The 17,469-nt window shown below is 46.8% G+C and overlaps 1 protein-coding gene across 1 annotated transcript in view; it reads right to left on the bottom strand.

The window, feature by feature from the left end:
- CNGB3 (cyclic nucleotide gated channel subunit beta 3) overlaps positions 1–17,469 on the bottom strand; it is a 133,580-nt gene that overhangs the window by 29,129 nt on the left and 86,982 nt on the right. The window contains exons 12-14 of the mRNA XM_066264697.1: positions 15,755–15,914; positions 13,520–13,617; positions 231–314 (exon numbers count right to left, since the gene is read on the bottom strand). Coding sequence (XP_066120794.1) covers positions 231–314; positions 13,520–13,617; positions 15,755–15,914 — 342 coding nt within the window. The remainder of the gene's footprint in view (positions 1–230; positions 315–13,519; positions 13,618–15,754; positions 15,915–17,469) is intronic.

The following is a 17,469-nucleotide window of genomic DNA, read 5'->3' on the forward strand; positions in this document are numbered from 1 at the left end:
CTTTTCAGACAACCCACGTATGTCCTCTAAGTAATGAAGCCCACATTGTCTCGTTGCATCTTGCTGTCTGAGAGCACAGCACTGTTTTTACAGACCTGGGCTTCATAACAGTTGCTGTGCTAGGAAATCCATCCTGGACCAGCCCTGTCTGAACGGCGTTCTTGATATAGATCTCAATGCCTCACATGTACTTGTTTACTTGCTATCCAACTGAAAAACAGTGCACTCACCTTTTTGCAGACAAAGTCACCAGGCAAATAGATAGTGGATTTCAACCTTAGCAGTATGTCATAGAGCATCTGTGTGTCACAACCCTAAAGAGAGAAAACATAATTCTCGTAGACACAGCTAAAAGGCCAATATTCTGGGTGATTTAAAATGCAGCAGGAATAAAGAGTAACAGATGACATTGTCCTTGTTAATGCTAAAACACACTGCTCATAAAATTTAGGGGATCAAGGAATGCGTAGATAATCCAGTACTTTCAGCCTTTTGTATAGTTTTTTTTTCACTGATGAAAGTTAGTTTTGCATCTCATTTGCATAATCAAACAACTGTCTTTGAATTGTCCATTGCTTTTCTGATATTCTTGTTTAATAAAAAAAAAATCAGGCCCTGGCCTGTTGGCTCAGTGGTAGAGCATCGGCCTGGCGTGCAGAAGTCCCGGGTTCGATTCCCGGCCAGGGCACAGAGGAGAAGCGCCCATCTGCTTCTCCACCCCCACCCCCCTCCTTCCTCTCTGTCTCTCTCTTCCCCTCCCGCAGCCAAGGCTCCATTGGAGCAAAGATGGCCCGGGCGCTGGGGATGGCTCCTTGGCCTCTGCCCCAGGCGCTAGAGTGGCTCTGGTCGCAACAGAGCGATGCCCCGGAGGGGCAGAGCATCGACCCCTGGTGGGCGTGCCGGGTGGATCCCGGTCGGGCGCATGCGGGAGTCTGTCTGACTGTCTCTCCCCGTTTCCAGCTTCAGAAAAATACAAAAAAAAAAAAAAAATCAAATGCTTCTTTTCTCGCTTCATATTCATTTTGAAATATCCCTTAATTTTTGTGAGCAGTATATTAGTTGCCAATGGATATGGACTTGTGTTGACCCAAAGTTTAGAGGGGAACCCCTCCACCACACCTATAGTATAGGGAGAGTTTGGATCCAGTCAGCTGGACTTGGGTTTCAATCCGTCTACAGCAGTGGTAGTCGACCTGGTCCCTACCGCCCACTAGTGGGCGTTCCAGCTTTCATGGTGGGCGGTAGAGGAGCAACCAAAGTATAAATAAAAAGATAGATTTAACTATAGTAAGTTGTTTTATAAAGATTTATTCTGCCAAACTCAGCGAAAATCCGACATAAAGTACTTGGTAAGTAATTATTATTATATGCTTTAACTTGCTGTAACTCTGCTTTATAAATTTTATAAAGTAAAGTTACTACCCTAGTTCATAAATCACCATTCCTGTGAAACCGGTGGGCGGTTAGAAAATTTTACTACTAACAGAGATACAAAAGTGGGCAGTAGGTATAAGAAGGTTGACTACCCCTGGTCTACAGTGTGTCATACTGTGTGGCCTTTCATGCCCTCAGTTCCCTAAGCAGTTAAATGAGAGTAAAAACAATACTTACCTCATAATGGTAAAGTTATTCTCATGCAAAACTTAATGCTTAATTAATGATAGCTATTAATGATTGTGATAATATGGTAGTTATTAGTTTATTAAGACTTACATATATCAAAATCTTGGCTGAATGCCTTTTTCTTGTAACATGTTTTATACTACTGTTAGATATTAACTAACTTCGTAAGCTTAATGTCTCTTTCCTAATGCGGCTATCATCTATTTAAAGATGGGATAATAGATATAAAAACAACTCTCTGTTGAGTGATGATGACAGTTCATATCCACTTTAATAGTCTAAGAAACATATTTGATTTGTTAGGATATATGTTTGTATTTGTATTCTGTCCAAATAATGATAATTTATCTATATAACAAGCTAAGTAGAAGTCTAGAGACACTTTAAAAATCTCTCTTTCTCTACTGGATTTGAATCTTTTGTTTTCATCAGATATTTTCCTTTTCCTCCCCAAGCTGCCTACACATGGCAGCTTTCTTCCTGTGGCCGGCCCTGCCCGTCCCTCGGGGGATTATGATTTTATAGAGAGTGGATCATGGTCAGGAGCAGAGGAAGAAGAGGTTTGTGACTGGGCTCTCATTCCCTTCACACTCTCCAGTTTTCTGTAATGATGTCAGCTGTGAAACCCTGACCTAGATCCATATGAAATTTAGACCTCGGGGTCGCTTGATTGATAAGGAAAGTTAGTCATTTACGATGGAAGTATCTTCAAGTAGCCATTTGAGAGAGGCAGTCCGATGATCTTACTGTTAGAATCTTACACATTTACTTGCGAAAGTACAACTTTTGGTGACCCAGGAAAGAAATGAGGCCAGGTCTCCTCGCCCAGGCATACCTCCTTAAACAGTCCCCCAGGGTGTGACGAGGAGCTGCTGTGAGCAAGACCCGATACCCCACTCCCGCAGTGAGGAGAGACAAAAGAGGATAAGTCTAGTTGGGAGGACATTTGATGTAAACAGAGAAGGTGTGACTGACAGTAGAAGTGAATCATGGCATGGCACATCCGGGTAAATACTTGACACTTGAGAGCAGGGGTTTGCTTCTGCCTGAGAGTGGGGGTGGAAGAAATGGGGGCTCTAGGTGCTGCTCATGTGTCACACAGCACATTCCAGTCATTGGAGGATGCGTAGGACAGACAAAGACACTAAAGATTTGTAGATTCAAACCCCCATAGAGTGGCTACAATAAGGAAACCAGATCTCTCCTCTTTCTCTAGATAAAGGTAGGGTTGGACTCAACAAAGAGTGTGGCCTGCACCAGTGCAGGGCACCGAATATATTTAGTATAATTCCAACTGTGAAGAAATGACACCAAATCCTATAGGCTGTTCTAGACGTTTACATGGATACCAAGTGAAATGATAAAAGTGCGGACCAGAAGGGTACCCTCAAAAATCGCCCTTGTGGCCACACTGGGGAGGAAGGGAGAAGGATGGATCTGGGGAGAAGAACTGAGGAGACATGAGTTTTTATCAACTTTAACAATAATGAAGTGAAAGGCACATCCCAGGATTGTCTGGAGGTGCAGTCCCGTTTGTGTGTGGGGGGTTACAGGACACCTTTCACTTCTGGCAGAGAGCACAGCAGGGGGACCCCATCAGTGCAAAGTGTTAGACAGAACCAGCGCCCCCCCCCCCCCCATGCTATCCCAGCAGTACCTACACGGACAGCTTTCAGCTGATAGCTTGGCTTTCCTCAGAAAAGCATTTGAACAGTTTTAAATACGAATTTTCATTAACATAATTGCCATATCCAATCATACACACAGAGCATAGCAGCTGTGTGTAATAAAAACTGATGATTCAAATTTTATCTATTAAGTGGTCTATCCCTTAACGATGGCTGTGTGGACAGATGCCACTGGCCTTCGGGCTGCGGAGGTTTAGGACAAACTCCTCCTCATTGGTTCTCAGGCTTAGTGAAATGAAGTTTGGGTTATGGAGTCATTATATTTTATGATGTGTTTGAAAACAATTATCTTTTTTCCCCCTCTTGGCAAATGATCATTTTCTTGAGATACACATTGCTCTATTGCTGTATGATTAAAAACATCACGTCCTGGGGCTAGCATTCCGTCCTCGGAATGCAGCTGTGTTTCCTGGGCCGATGTCGGTGAGGAGGTTTCTGACACAGAGAAAGTCAGTGCCTAGGCATTGTTTCATAAACACCCCCTTTTCTACTGAGTGGGAGTCACTGTGTAAGAGTTAACATCAACATTATATTAACATAAACATTTGCCTTAAAGTTTACTATTTTTTTTTTATCTTGACCTGTTTCATTCTTCCAAACAACCTAAGAGGCCTGGTGTTAATTAAGATCTTGTTATCGCCCCGGCCGGTTGGCTCAGTGGTAGAGCGTTGGCCTGGTGTGCAGGAGTGTGATTCCCAGCCAGGGCACACAGGAGAAGCGCCTATCTGCTTCTCCACCCCTCCCCCTCTCCTTCCTCTCTGTCTCTCTCTTCCCCTCCCACAGCCAAGGCTCCATTGGAGCAAAAGTTGGCCCAGGTGCTGAGGATGGCTCTGTGGCCTCCGCCTCAGGCGCTAGAATGGCCCTGGTTGCAACAGAGCAATGCCCTAGATGGGCAGAGCATCGCCCCCTGGTGGGAGTGCCGGGTGGATCCTGGTCGGGCGCATGCGGGAGTCTGACTGCCTCCCCGTTTCCAACTTCAGAAAAAAAAAAAAGATCTTGTTATCACTGCTGATTTTTTTTATTTATTTAAATTTATATTTATTTATTGATTTTAGAGAGAGAGGAAGGGAGGTAGAAGGAGAGAGAGAGAGAGAGAGAGAAAGAGAGAAACATCAATCTGTTCCTGTGTGTGACTGAGGATTGAACCGGTAACTTCTGCACTTCAGAATGAAGCTCTCACCAACTGAGCTATTCGGTCAGGGTCTAACTCTTTCTTTTAGATGTGGGAACTGGAGACAGAAAGCCCTTTGATTGTTTCCCTAAGGTCATGGGTGAAATAGGTGTTGGAGGAAGACTATCACGACTGTGTGTGTGTGTGTGTGTGTGTGTGTGTTTAAATCTACATTCTGAGCAACTTGAGGGTAGATTTGTGTATTATTCATTTCTGTACCCCCAATCTCACCAGGGCTGGAGGCATGGTGGTCTGATGTAAGAAAGGAAACTGTAGGCCCTGGCCGGTTGGCTCAGTGGTAGAGCGTTGGCCTGGTGTGTAGGAGTCCCGGGTTCGATTCCCGGCCAAGGCACACAGGAGAGGTGCCCATCTGCTTCTCCACCCCTCCCCCTCTCCTTCTTCTCTGTCTCTCTTTTCCCCTCCCGCAGCCGAGGCTCCACTGGAGCAAAGATGGCCCGGGCACTGGGGACAGCTCCATGGCTCCATGGCCTCTGCCTCAGGCGCTAGAATGGCTCTGGTTGCAACAGAGCAACGCTTTAGATGGGCAGAGCAGCGCCCCCTGGTGGGCATGCCAGGTGGATCCCGGTTGGGTGCATGTGGGAGTCTGTCTGACTGTGCCTCCCTGTTTCCAACTTCAGAAAAATACAAAAAAAAAAAAAAGAAAGGAAACGGTTGGACAGCACTCCATTTTCAACACTAGGAAATTTATTGGTGTCCAAAAACTATGTGTTGTGCTGCAGATTTGAATAAGAATTCTGGAGATTTGAGTAGTGTTGGGAGAAATTCTACTTTTATTCAAAACATAACCCAGAAGTTAGATGGTAGCTCCTATGTCCAGGAAGTTCTTTAATGGCAGGCTTGGAGCACAACTGTGAAGGTAGTAAAGTTCACCTGTAGAATCTCTACCTTTCTAGGCTCGTTTCAGTTTCCTTGGAATAGAGCTTAAGACGGTCAGTAATTTATAACTCACTGTGACTTTAAGTCATCGTCCTGTATAAACAAGGGTCTTCAGGGACATGTTTTGCTCCATCTTACACTCCATTCTCCTCAAACAAATGGCAGGTGACACGTTCAGACAGGGAACTCTGCACCCAGCCGCCCGAGCCATTGACTTGTAAGTCAGGCTATGACTGGATGCTGTAGGGAGCAGCAGCCAACAGGGGGCAATCATTTGCAAAGTAAATAATGTCACAATTTACTGAATTCTAAGTGGTATGGGACCTGACCATACACTCAATGTTTGCACACACTGATAACAGTCATCTCTATCAAAGTTTCCTTGGGCACTGACAATAATTCCATTTTTAGGAGGTTTAGCATCACACGGTTCAGAGAGGGAAGTCACCAGTTTGCCAGAACCCTGAGAATGAATGTGACCCATCCTCTGATGAACAGCCTGAATTTACCTGTGTAGAAACTCCCCTGTGATGGAATCGTTTTATTCCTCAGGGAAAACATTAAAGGCAACATGACTTTCTATCCACTATGCACAACATGAGCACTGCATGTGACCTCAGTCACTTAATCATCACACACTGACCAAGGATGAGGCCTTATTTTTTTTAGAGCTGTCCTGGCCATGGGGGGCAGTGCATCATGGGTACTGGGTGTGAGTATCTGAGGTGCCCCTTTAGTGCTCTAGGCAGAGCACCTGCCCAGGAGGTGAAGGTGAGTGTTCACTTGGGTTGTGGCGCATTGTTCAAAATACATACTTTTAAAAAGTCTAGTCACAATGTTTATGACTGATACCAACTGTGTAAAAACTAAAATCAGTAAGGATGAAACTGAGCAAGTGCCCCTGGAATGCTCTGGCATGTGTGATGTGTGAGAGGCAGAAACCGTTCCTTTGCCACAACATGGCTTTCCAGGGTCCATGCCACCAACCATGCACACTGAAGCCCGCTCAGGGTGGGTTCTGCGCTTTCCCCAGAGCAGCGGAGGGCGAGACTCTGGTTCGCTGGCCAGGCTGCGGATGCCCACCGTCCATCCTGTGCTGGCACCTATGGGCCTCTGTTCCCCCATCAGGCCGCGGGCTCTTTCTCAGTTTAAAGGGTGCGGTTTTAATGCCAGCCACGAGGTGGCGCAGTAGAGCTTTCATCACATTGTCTCCCACTTCTGGTGATTTCTCTGGCGACTTCCTGGGAGAGGGAGGCAGAATGTGGCTTCCCTAGCTTTAACTTGATAAAACATGTTTAAAAGTCAAAACTAAAATAAATCATCAGAAAGGAGGGGAAACTTCCCATAGAAATGCATCACACACTATTAGCTTAATACCTGAGCTTGGGCTGGAATATATAGATTCCATCTGCAAAGAAGAGAATGATTTCTATGAAAAAAAAAATTCTAATTTGACACTTCCTCACCAAGCTCTTTGGAAACTCTGATCACCCCATGTGGAAGCAGCAGATCTTACTAATTAGCCACAATTTAGTAAAAAGAGAATCTGTGTCTCTAATTCTACGTTCTTTGATTAAGAGGGAAACAAAATACAAGAAATACGAGCTTGAGGGTCTTTTCTTAGCGGGAAAGGAGTGAAGTGTGTGGATTAAGGATCAGGGTGTGAAATTAATGGACGAGCCAAGTCTCAGCCTATGAAATCACAGAGGACCGGCTGGAACTCGCAGTGTTCTGTGGCACAGGAACCTTCCCCGGTCTCAGCATCCCAGCACCTACCCAGGTGGGCTGGTGGGACCCGGGAGGCGGCCTCGCAGAGTGGTGACGTGTGTGGGCTGTGCGCATGCCCCGTCTGAGTGCTTGGAGTCCCATGGCCGCAGCCAGCTGAGTGGCTGCACTGTCTTATAATGGGATGTGTATGATCTACCTAGTCAGAGGCTGGCTATGAGGATTACTCAGGAGACGGTAACGAGCCAGTTAGTGCAGCATAGTGCACAGTCAGAGCTCAAGAAACAGCTGCTAAGACTGTTTTTCAGAAGATTACATTGATCTGTTTTAAAAAATTTGGGGTTAGCGACAGCTTGTCTGCTGTCATTGACTGGACTGTGTCCCACACAGCTCTGCAGCTCTGACCAGGATTGGAGGCTCTCAGGGCTAATTCTGTGTCCACCCGGCCAGGCCATGGCACTCAGATATCTGTACCACTGTCTAAGTGTCCCTAAGAATGTACTTTTAGATGGGATTCACATTTAAACCATCAAACTTTGATGATTTAAAGCACAGCCTGCTCCATGGTGTGGGTGGGCCTCATCTAGTTGGTTGAAGGCCTTAAGAGGAAGAAGACTGACTTCTGTGAGGAAGAGGGAGCTCTGCTTCTAGATGCCCTGGACTCAAGCTGCAGCCTCAGCCCTTCCCAGGGCCTCCGCCCCCATGGCTGCGTGAGCCAATCCGGATATAGACCTGTCTTTCTCTCTCCCTGCACAAGCTACTGGTCTGTGTCTCTGCAGAACCCTGATACAGGGCCATGTAAGAATTGGGTGCACCCTTGCCTGACCTGTGGTGGCTCAGTGGATAAAGAATCAACCTGGAATGCTGAGGATGCCAGATCAAAACCCCAGGCTTGCCTGGTCAAAGTATGTATGAGAAGCAACTATGAGTTGTTGTTTCCCACTCCTATCCCCTTTATCTCTCCCTCTCTCTCCTCTCTCTAAAATCAATAAATCTTAAAAAAAAAAAAGTTAAAAAGAAAGAAAAAGAATTGGGTGCACCTAGGTATATGGGATAGTGTTGCAGGGACTGAAGGGTCATGGACAGCATGGACAACCCTCACGTGACATTGTCCCCATTATGATTAACGACACCCTGGCATTCCTTATGTGACCTTTGCCAAAGCATTGTGCCACACTCACTGTTCCCCTACGCCACAGACACATTTCTCAGGGGTAGCAGGAAAGGAACAGAAGCACATTCTTGCTTTTGGGCATTTTTTAAAAACTTGAATATAACGCAAAACTGAAGCGACAGACATGCCTTGTGGAGAAGCTGAAGCAGGATTATTTAGTGCGATGCATTCTCTGGAGCTGCGTTGCCAACAGATCCCACCACATCTGTGCACATGTTGAAGTTTACAGAGGGGGAAATCCTGCTGGGATTTCTGACTGAAGGCCCCAGATGTAGACCTAAACTATTCAGGACATCCTAACACAGGTATCTGTGAGTTACGTGATTGACAGTTACCTGTCTGCCCTAGCCTGGAAGAAGGAAAGACACTAAATGTGTCTGCCAGCCTCCGGTCCTGCTCTCTCTCCTTTTCTCCCTCTCCTCCTGCCCGCCCTCGGAAGATATGGAGGATTCATTCTCAGAAAGAACCCAAGATGTGGAGCTTTTCAATGGCTGGTAGTCACCCTCCTCTGCTGGCCCTGGATAATCTAGCCCGTGTCCTGTCTTCGTAGAGCGAGAACCATGCTGCCCTGTCTGTCTGTCCTTCCTCCCAGGTGCCTGTGTCCACGGCATTGCCCTCACCCACAGATTCATATCTGTGACCACAGTGCTTGGGGTCAGAGAACTCTCGGTCTGTGAGGTGGGCACAACGCCCCAGCCATAAGCCTCTGCCCGGGAGCCTCCCCTGCTTGCTGTTGATGCCGGAGCCCTCTTCCTGCACACATGTGCACTATCCCGCTTTGTGCACTAGCAGAACACACAATTCTAGGGAAAGTGTGTGACTCTCCCAGAAACAGCACAAGAGTCAACTGGGGAGACTTTATGAGCTAAGCATGAAGGATTACTCCTGGGCCTAAACCTCCCTAAGAAAATAACAAATGTGTATAAGCAAACCACTGAGATTGCACAAAAATACATTTAGGAAGATACCGTACCTGCTTGTTTTCTACTTTGTTTGGCTCTAGAAGAAAACCAACTTTTTTCATCTAACAGGAATATAAATGGAAAGTGGGCTCCTTCTGGAAGGAACCGCATCTTGAACGGAAATGTCAGGAGAGAATAATTTCAACATTATGCACAACTCTTGCAAGACGTGAAGATTTAACCTTTTCTCTCAGTCAGATGTTGCTGATTTTAAAGAGTTCCCCAAAAATATATGCAAAAACAAAGGAAAAAGAAAACTCTGAGGCTGGAAATTGATAACTGCCCAAATCAGAGATAATCCCCCAAAAGTCATTGGTATAAAATTTAAGGTTTTCTTCTTTAATAAAAGAGCCAATTGTAGTCACTTATTCTCAGTGAAGCTAGTCATGAAGGTATAAAAAGTTTTATAACATTTGAAAGTACTGTTAAAATAGTGTAGCCTTGTAGCTTTCATACCTGTTTTTGACCACAACCTATAGGAACCCAGATGTTTACACATGTGTGTGCATGTGTTTGAAGGTAGGTAACAGAAACAAACATTGTAAAACAGAAAGCCTACCACATTCATGTGCGAGGCACTCTTGTTTTCTCTTCTGTTTTATGTGCTTCCTGTGACTCACTTACGTGATTCACGCTTCTCAGTGGCTGCCGGCTGCCCTCCAACAGGTTGGAAAACTGCATATTGACCATGGCTCCACTGAACACCCTTGACATCTCTACACCTTTCTTTGAGACCATTCGTTGGTTTTTTTTTTTTTAAGTTGAAGAATCATATATATGCAGTGAAATACACAAATTTTAAGGGACAGTTGGATCAATTTTGACAAATGCACGCACCATGTAACTTCCATAGCAAGACAAAAACGAAATTCTATCACCTGTAAGGGGCCCTTATACCTTTTCCTAGTCAGTGTCCCCACCCCCACCCCCACTAGGAGAAACCGTTGTTATGATCTGTGTCACCATGGAATGAGTTTATTTATAGGAGCATCCTTTCACTATTTCTGACCTTGGTCTCCTACTCAACCCCTACTTCTCATCCCCTTAGCTGGAACATTCTCCAATTTTTCAAAGTCCTTCTTAAAAATTATTATTTGCAATGTGATATGCTAATCCAGATGTAGTTATAACAATCAAGAAAAATCAATATTACAATAAAATATAGGATGATAATCATACATAAGTCTGTTGGCTCATATGGAGTTTGAGGTCAACGAAAACCCTCAGGTCTAAAAAAGTTGTTATGAAACTAACTATGGCTCTCTTTATATTTGTAATATTTTATTTTTAGACTAAATCCAGAATTTGACTTTTGTGCCTGCTGAACTTAATCTTGGCTTTTCTCAACGTTCAGACTATTCAGTTAATTTGAAATCTTGTAATCTAACATATTTTAAACCATTTCTTTTTGCTTTGTGTCATCTTCCAATTTTAAATCACACGGTTTATATTTTCATCAATCTTGATGGACAACTAGGACGGGATATATGGAGAAAAAAGCCCCAGGAGACGAACCCCACACGAGTGCCCCACAGAGTCATGGGCTACCTTGACGTGGGGTGACTTCCTTCTTTGCAAGTGACATCCCTATTCTTCCTGTCCCTGAGGTTCAGAGCCTTGGCGTCACCTGGACTCTTTCCTCTCTCCCGCCCTGCACACCATTGAAGAGCAAAACCTTGGGCTCTCTCTTGCTAGTCCATCCAATATTCAGTCATTTCCTAACAGTTCGGCTTTGCCACTTCTGGGTCTGGTCACTGTCACCTCTGGCACAGAGGGTTGGTTATAATAACTCCAGTGGGCCTTCCTCTGGTTTGCTTTCCACCTGGCAGGAAGGTTGATATTTTTCCAACTGATCTCAAAGAGGTCACCTTCGGCTTAGGACCCCCAGTGGGCTTTGCACCAGAGGACCATCAGGTTTCTGCACTGAGGCTGGCTGGCATCCACAGCCCCCACACTTGCCCCCAGTGTCAGCCTCCCATCCTCCCCGTCCCTCTGCCTTGGCTCTGGTCTCCAGAGCAGGTCTTCCGGTGCCCCTCCTCCTGTGCCCCCCCCCCCCAGTCTGTGGGGCTCACTGCCTCGCCTGGCCCTGATCAAGAGCTCAGTGCACTTCACTATGACGGCACCACCCTCATCCTCTCACACTCTTTCCCTTTGCTCATGGCATTGTCACCTCCACACACTTATGTTTATTTTTCATTCTCCTCCTTTGGAATTTAAGCTCCTGTGTGCTAGTATTTGTTTTAGAATCTTGTATTCTCAGTGGCTGAAATGGTGCCTAAAACACAGTAGGAACTTGATGTCTGCAAACAAATGAATTAAATAGATGGGTCAGTGAGTGTTCCAAGCAGACTCAGCTGTTGGATGAGAAACACTCACATCCAGTGTAAGTTTAAGAAAAGGGTAGTAAAAAAAACATTTGAAAGGTTAAAACTTTTTTTGTTATGCATTTTTTAAAGCCTCTATATTTGAAAAACTCATGGGCATGGACAACAGTGTGATGAATTTGGTGGGGAGGTGGATGGCCGATGAGGGAGGTGGAGGAAGATTGGGGTGGTAGGGGGTGAGGGAGGTGGAGGAAGGTGGAGGTGGTAGGGGTGAGGGAGGTGGAGGCAGGTGGGGGTGGTGGGGGTGGTAGGGGTGAGGGTGGTGGAGGAAGGTGGAGGTGGTAGGGGTGAGGGAGGTGGAGGAAGGTGGGGGTGGTAGGGGTGAGGAAGGTGGAGGAAGGTGGGGGTAGTAGGGGTGAGGGAGGTGGAGGAAGGTGAGGGTGGAAGGGGTGAGGGGGGTGGAGGAAGGTGGGGGTGGTAGGGGTGAGGGAGGTGGAGGAAGGTGGGGGTGGTAGGGGTGAGGGAGGTTGAGAAAGGTGGGAGTGGTAGGGGTGAGGGAGGTGGAGAAAGGTGGTGGTGGTAGGGGTGAGGGAGGTGGAGGAAGGTGAAGGTGATAGGGGTGAGGGAGGTGGAGGAAGGTGGTGGTGGAAGGGGTGAGGGAGGTGGAGGAAGGAGAAGGTGGTAGGGGTGAGGGAGGTGGAGGAAGGTGAAGGTGGTAGGGGTGAGGGAGGTGGAGGAAGTTGGGGGTGGAAGGGGTGAGGGAGGTGGAGGAAGTTGGGGGTGGAAGGGGTGAGGGAGGTGGAGGAAGTTGGGGGTGGTAGGGGTGAGGTGGGTGGAGGAAGGTGGGGGTGGTAGGGGTGAGGTGGGTGGAGGAAGGTGGAGGTGGTAGGGGTGAGGGAGGTGGAGGAAGGTAGGGGTGGAAGGGGTGAGGGAGGTGGAGGAAGTTGGGGGTGTTAGGGGTGAGGGAGGTGGAGGAAGTTGGGGGTGGTAGGGGTGAGGTGGGTGGAGGAAGGTGGGGGTGGTAGGGGTGAGGGAGGTGGAGGAAGGTGGGTGTGGAAGGGGTGAAGGAGGTGGAGGAAGATGGAGGTGGTAGGGGTGAGGGAGGTGGAGAAGGTGGGTGTGGAAGGGGTGAGGGAGGTAGAGGAAGGTAGGGGTGGTAGGGGTGAGGGAGGTGGAGGAAGGACAGACTGGAATTGGTAGGGATGAGGAAGGTGGAGGAAGGTGGAGGTGGTAGATGGTGACAGAAGGAGACGAGTCTTAGGGTGGTGAACATACAATACAACATGAAGTGTTGTAGAATTGTGCACCTGAAACCTGTGTAATTCTGTTAAACAATATCAGCCCAATAAATTCAAGGAAAAAAAGTTTCTACATTTTAATGTGGCCATCTAAAAAGTTTAGTTCCCAAGCGTTTGTAACAGGAGACAAGAGCAGGCACGATTCTCTGACTGTCTGGCTGTCCCGATGTAACCTGGGCCTGTCTGTCTAGTGTCACCTGTGCACATTCACAATGGAAGGAAGACACAGCAGCAGAGCCCAATGGAATTTAAGTCAACGTAGGAATAGCCTGAACTCTTTCTCTTTGACTAATTAGGGGAGAGAGGCTTCTAAAGGAAAAGTCATCTGTTGAAGGGAGACCCTCTAATTTCAGATTATTACTATTATTTTTTTATTGATTGATTTGAGAGAAAGAGAGAGAAGTCATCAAATTGCTGTTCTATCTGTTACTGCACTCATTGGTTAATTCTTGTATGTGCCCGGGCCAGGGATCAAACCAGCAACTCAGGTGTACTGGGATGATGTTCTAATCAACTCAGTTACCTGACCAAGGCCCAGAATATTTTGAGTTATGTTTTAACAAAAACATAAGGGGAAAAAAATCATAAATGCTGTGTAGAGCTTAGATTTTACAGAGAAATCGCTAGTGTATTTCTACTCATCATAGAGGCACTTGCCTTGAACAAGTCGACTTTGCTGATGATGTTGAAGTTCATGTCCACAGCAAGTGTTAGCTGCATCATCGTGGGCAATGCCTCAAGCAGGTCCGACTCATCTTCATAAAGGTAACCACATCAACCCACAAAGCAGGATAATTAATGAACAGCATCACCATGTGGAAAAGTAAAAAACAAACTGCCAATTCTTTTCCTAACAGCTGCATCAAATTCTATTTTCATGACTTGTATTGGCCACACATGCTTGTCACAGTAGCACTATCACTTTAACTGGTGATTACATAACAGTGCTGAAGAAACCAGAACACTTGTTTGCTGAGACTTTAGATGTAGTTTAGTGACCACGGGGCAAAGGCTAGCAGACAGACTGGCACCAAGAAAGACCAAGGATGGCAAATGATGCTGAGGACTGTGTGGCATCTGTGAGCTCAGGGCTCTGTTAACGATCTTACCTGATTCTTGTGACAACTCTAAGGGTAAGTTTCTTGCCCCTGCCTTGCAGAGAGAAGAAACAAACATAGAGCAATGCTCAGAGACTTGTCCAATCGGGCATAATCAGTGGGCGGCTCAGCTGGGAATGGACCATAAGGAAGAAATGTGCTGCTGAGTGGACTCAAGCAATCTTATTTATTTATTTATTTATTTATTTATTTATTGTGACAGAAATAGAGAGAAGGACAGATAGGGACAGACAGACAGAGGGAGGAATGAGAAGCATCAGTTCTTTGTTGCAGCTCTTTAGTTGTTCACTGATTGCTTTCTCATATGTGCCTTGATCGGGGCTACAGCAGAGCAAGTGACCCCTTGCTCAAGCCAGCGACCTTTGGCTCAATCCAGTGACCATGGGGCTATGTCTATGATCCCACACTCAAGCCAGCGACCCCGCGCTCAAGCTGGTGAGCCCGCACTCAAGCTGGATGATCCCACGCTCAAACCAGTGACTTTGGGGTTTCGAACCTGGGTCCTCTGCATCCCAGTTCAATGCTCTATCAACTCTACCACCACCTGGTCAGGCTCAAGTGATTGTTATTTACTGGCTTATCAACTCAACAAAGACTGTGACTACATTGGAGAGTTTCTACCTGTGAATGAAATGATGGGTCTTCAGATGGATAGAGCGTTCTAGAAACAAAACAGCCCATTCTTAGTGTCTAGTATGCTACCAGTGTCTGGAGTTAACATTTTTTGATGTTTTCCCACGTAAAAGAGATCAATTGCTATATTATATCCTTATTTTGATTCTGATATTGGTTTGACATACGAAAATCTTTTCTATAAAAACGTCACTGTTTGCTTTGGGTGGAGGTCTGTGACTCAGACCCCCCACACTGGGGGTGAGAGGGGCCTCTAGGAAGAGACAGAAGCCGCTGGGCTTCTGGTGCTTCCTCCACTCAGCTCCAGAGGTGGTCTTGGTCTTTCGGATTCGGGGAGAGGCTCTCCCGGTGACTGAGTCTCTTGACAGTGGCAGGAAGGTGAGAAAGGCCTCACTCTGAGCAACCGGGGTCCTTGTCTACTGTTACGCACCACCGTGATCTGAGAATCGCATTTGACGTGCACTCTGGAGGCTGTTCTGGCTTCTCAGTGGCACTAATGTCTCTCTCTATATGGGAAGCAGCAAACTAAAGGTTGACTCTGATTGTTGTCAACGAGCCCATTATCTTTTACTTTATATTGTTTCATAGAAATCATTTCAACTGCTGCGTGATTGCACTCTGAGTCACCACCATGAATTACGGAGGGCCTCCTGGAAGAGGCAGGGTGCCCTGTGGCATACTGGCCTGAGGCTCGTGCCTTGTTTGAGTTTGTGCTCTGTGCAAGACAATGACTTCGCAGGAAGAAGTATGGTTTCTCAGAGAGATGTGAGTCTCATGTTCATTTACGAGTCTGCTGGCTCTGCGCACTTGGCTGAAGTTATTAGGGGCCTCCACTTCCCTGTCTCCTAAAAGAGGTCAAAGACACCCCATTTTCCCAATTCTATGACAAATGTGTGTAATATCTGCAGCTAGCAGGCATCAAATAACATTCAGCGTTTGCTCTTCCATGGTTTGCATGACCAGTAAGTCATAGTTGATTGGATATTAAAGAAAAATAACCCATAGAATACAATTAATGCTTTAGAGATCGTTTAGTTGTGTTTTCACTTTCCTGTTCAAATCCACTTTGTCTTCTTTCCTCCTTTTTGAATGCCCATCACAGAACATGGTTCACAGGGATGTAGTCACTGGCCATGCTTACCCAGCATCCTCTGAGAGTCCCACGTGTACTCATACCAGGTCCGGACCCGACTCTGCACACTCTTAGGGATGGAGTAAGTGTTCATGTAGGCGATGGTGTGATCCATGCAGGCCCGGAAGTTGTTCTGATTGGCTGTTGCTGCCCCAATGACTTCCCGCATCTAAAACCGAAAATATGGTCAGTCCACACTTGGCAGAGGAGCTGGGAGAGGTCCTGACAGCCAGGCTGAACTGGGAATTCTCACACGATACATCCCATCCTTACTCTCCAACCACTTACATAAAGTACTGGGCAGATTCTGACCAGACATAAGCAACACTAAGATCTGTCTTTTCTACCACATGAAGCTTTTGTGAAGATTCAGTCACATAAGGCATAGGACCACACACACAATTCTTTGAAAATGCGTGTGTTACTGCAAAGATGTTACTTGGTATTTAAAGAAATTGTCCAGCCTGTGCTTACACAGGGATGGTGCAAAGAAAGGCGAGCCATGACCTGGCAGCGTGGCTAGTCTGTGTTGGTGAGTCTTGCTCTGAAAGCCTTCCTCACGGACTGCCCAGTGTGGGGGCTGTACAGACCCGATCCACCACGGCACGGCCACCACCGCGCTTCCCTTTGTGTGGCCGAGACAGATCAAGTCCAGCCTCCTCCATCTACCAGCTACCAGCACGGTGTTCAGCATGTCCCACTCACAGGAGTGAAGCTTCATCTACTCCTGTGACAGTACTTAAGGGACTGTCTGGTTTTTGTTCTGAAGTGTTTATAACTCAGCCATAAAAACCCACTCTAGGTTAAAAGCTGATCTCTAAGGTCTTAGCACAAAGGAGATATACAGCTTGACTCTTCCTCCCACAGGGAGGGAAGCAAGTGGTTGTAAATTCGCTCTGACTGGGGGTTTATGATGGAGAGCGAGCCAGCGCCTCTTGTCCACGCACTGGAGACTCTGCTCATTCGTTCTAGCAGCCAAGCCTTCCCCACTTACGGAGGAACGGCTCATTCCTTGGGGTCTGGCTCAGGAAAGCCTTCCTCAGCCTTCCCATTCCAGAGTTACCAGGCTCTTGTATTGATCAGGCATGTCTGCTGAGCAGCTGTGCAGACAGTTAAACCTAAGACCCATCTCTCAGCCTCTGCCTCACTCCCGGGGGCTATTCCAGGCGTGCTTCAGCGACCTCGGTTCCCGCGTCTCCCTTCTTCACGCTGTTCTTGAAAAAACGATGATTAGGACCGAGTCATCTCCAGCCGTGAGAACGTTGGGACATCAGGGGTTGGTTGGGGAATTTAATAGAGTTTTAAATTGGTAACCAGGGACTGTTAAAAGCATTATTGCTCTGTGTTGGAGGCCCAGAACTTATCACGACAGTAGTCTGAGCGGTTCATGTGCTGGGTTTGGTGGGGCAGGATTTGAGGTAGATGCAACCCATCGCATGCTGCAGTCAGGGTGGCATGCGAGGGCCCAGGGAGGGTGAAATGTTGGTGAGCAGAGCCGGGTCAGAGAAGGGAGTATTGTAGTTACAATGGGATCATCAGGTTCATGTGCAGCTCTTGGTGTGGTTATAGCCGGGGATGCAGTGTGAGGGGCGCTCTGTCCCAGGCCCTCTTATTTTCATTTCTAATGGTTCTCCCTGTCCTCTTCACTCACTGTGAGGGTTTCAGGCACACATGTCTGCCTCCCGCCTTCGTCTTCCTCTTGGGCTCGCACTGCATCTTCAGCA

This window comes from Saccopteryx bilineata, chromosome 3 (assembly GCF_036850765.1).
Source record: "Saccopteryx bilineata isolate mSacBil1 chromosome 3, mSacBil1_pri_phased_curated, whole genome shotgun sequence".
NCBI classification, from domain to species: Eukaryota; Metazoa; Chordata; class Mammalia; order Chiroptera; family Emballonuridae; genus Saccopteryx; species Saccopteryx bilineata.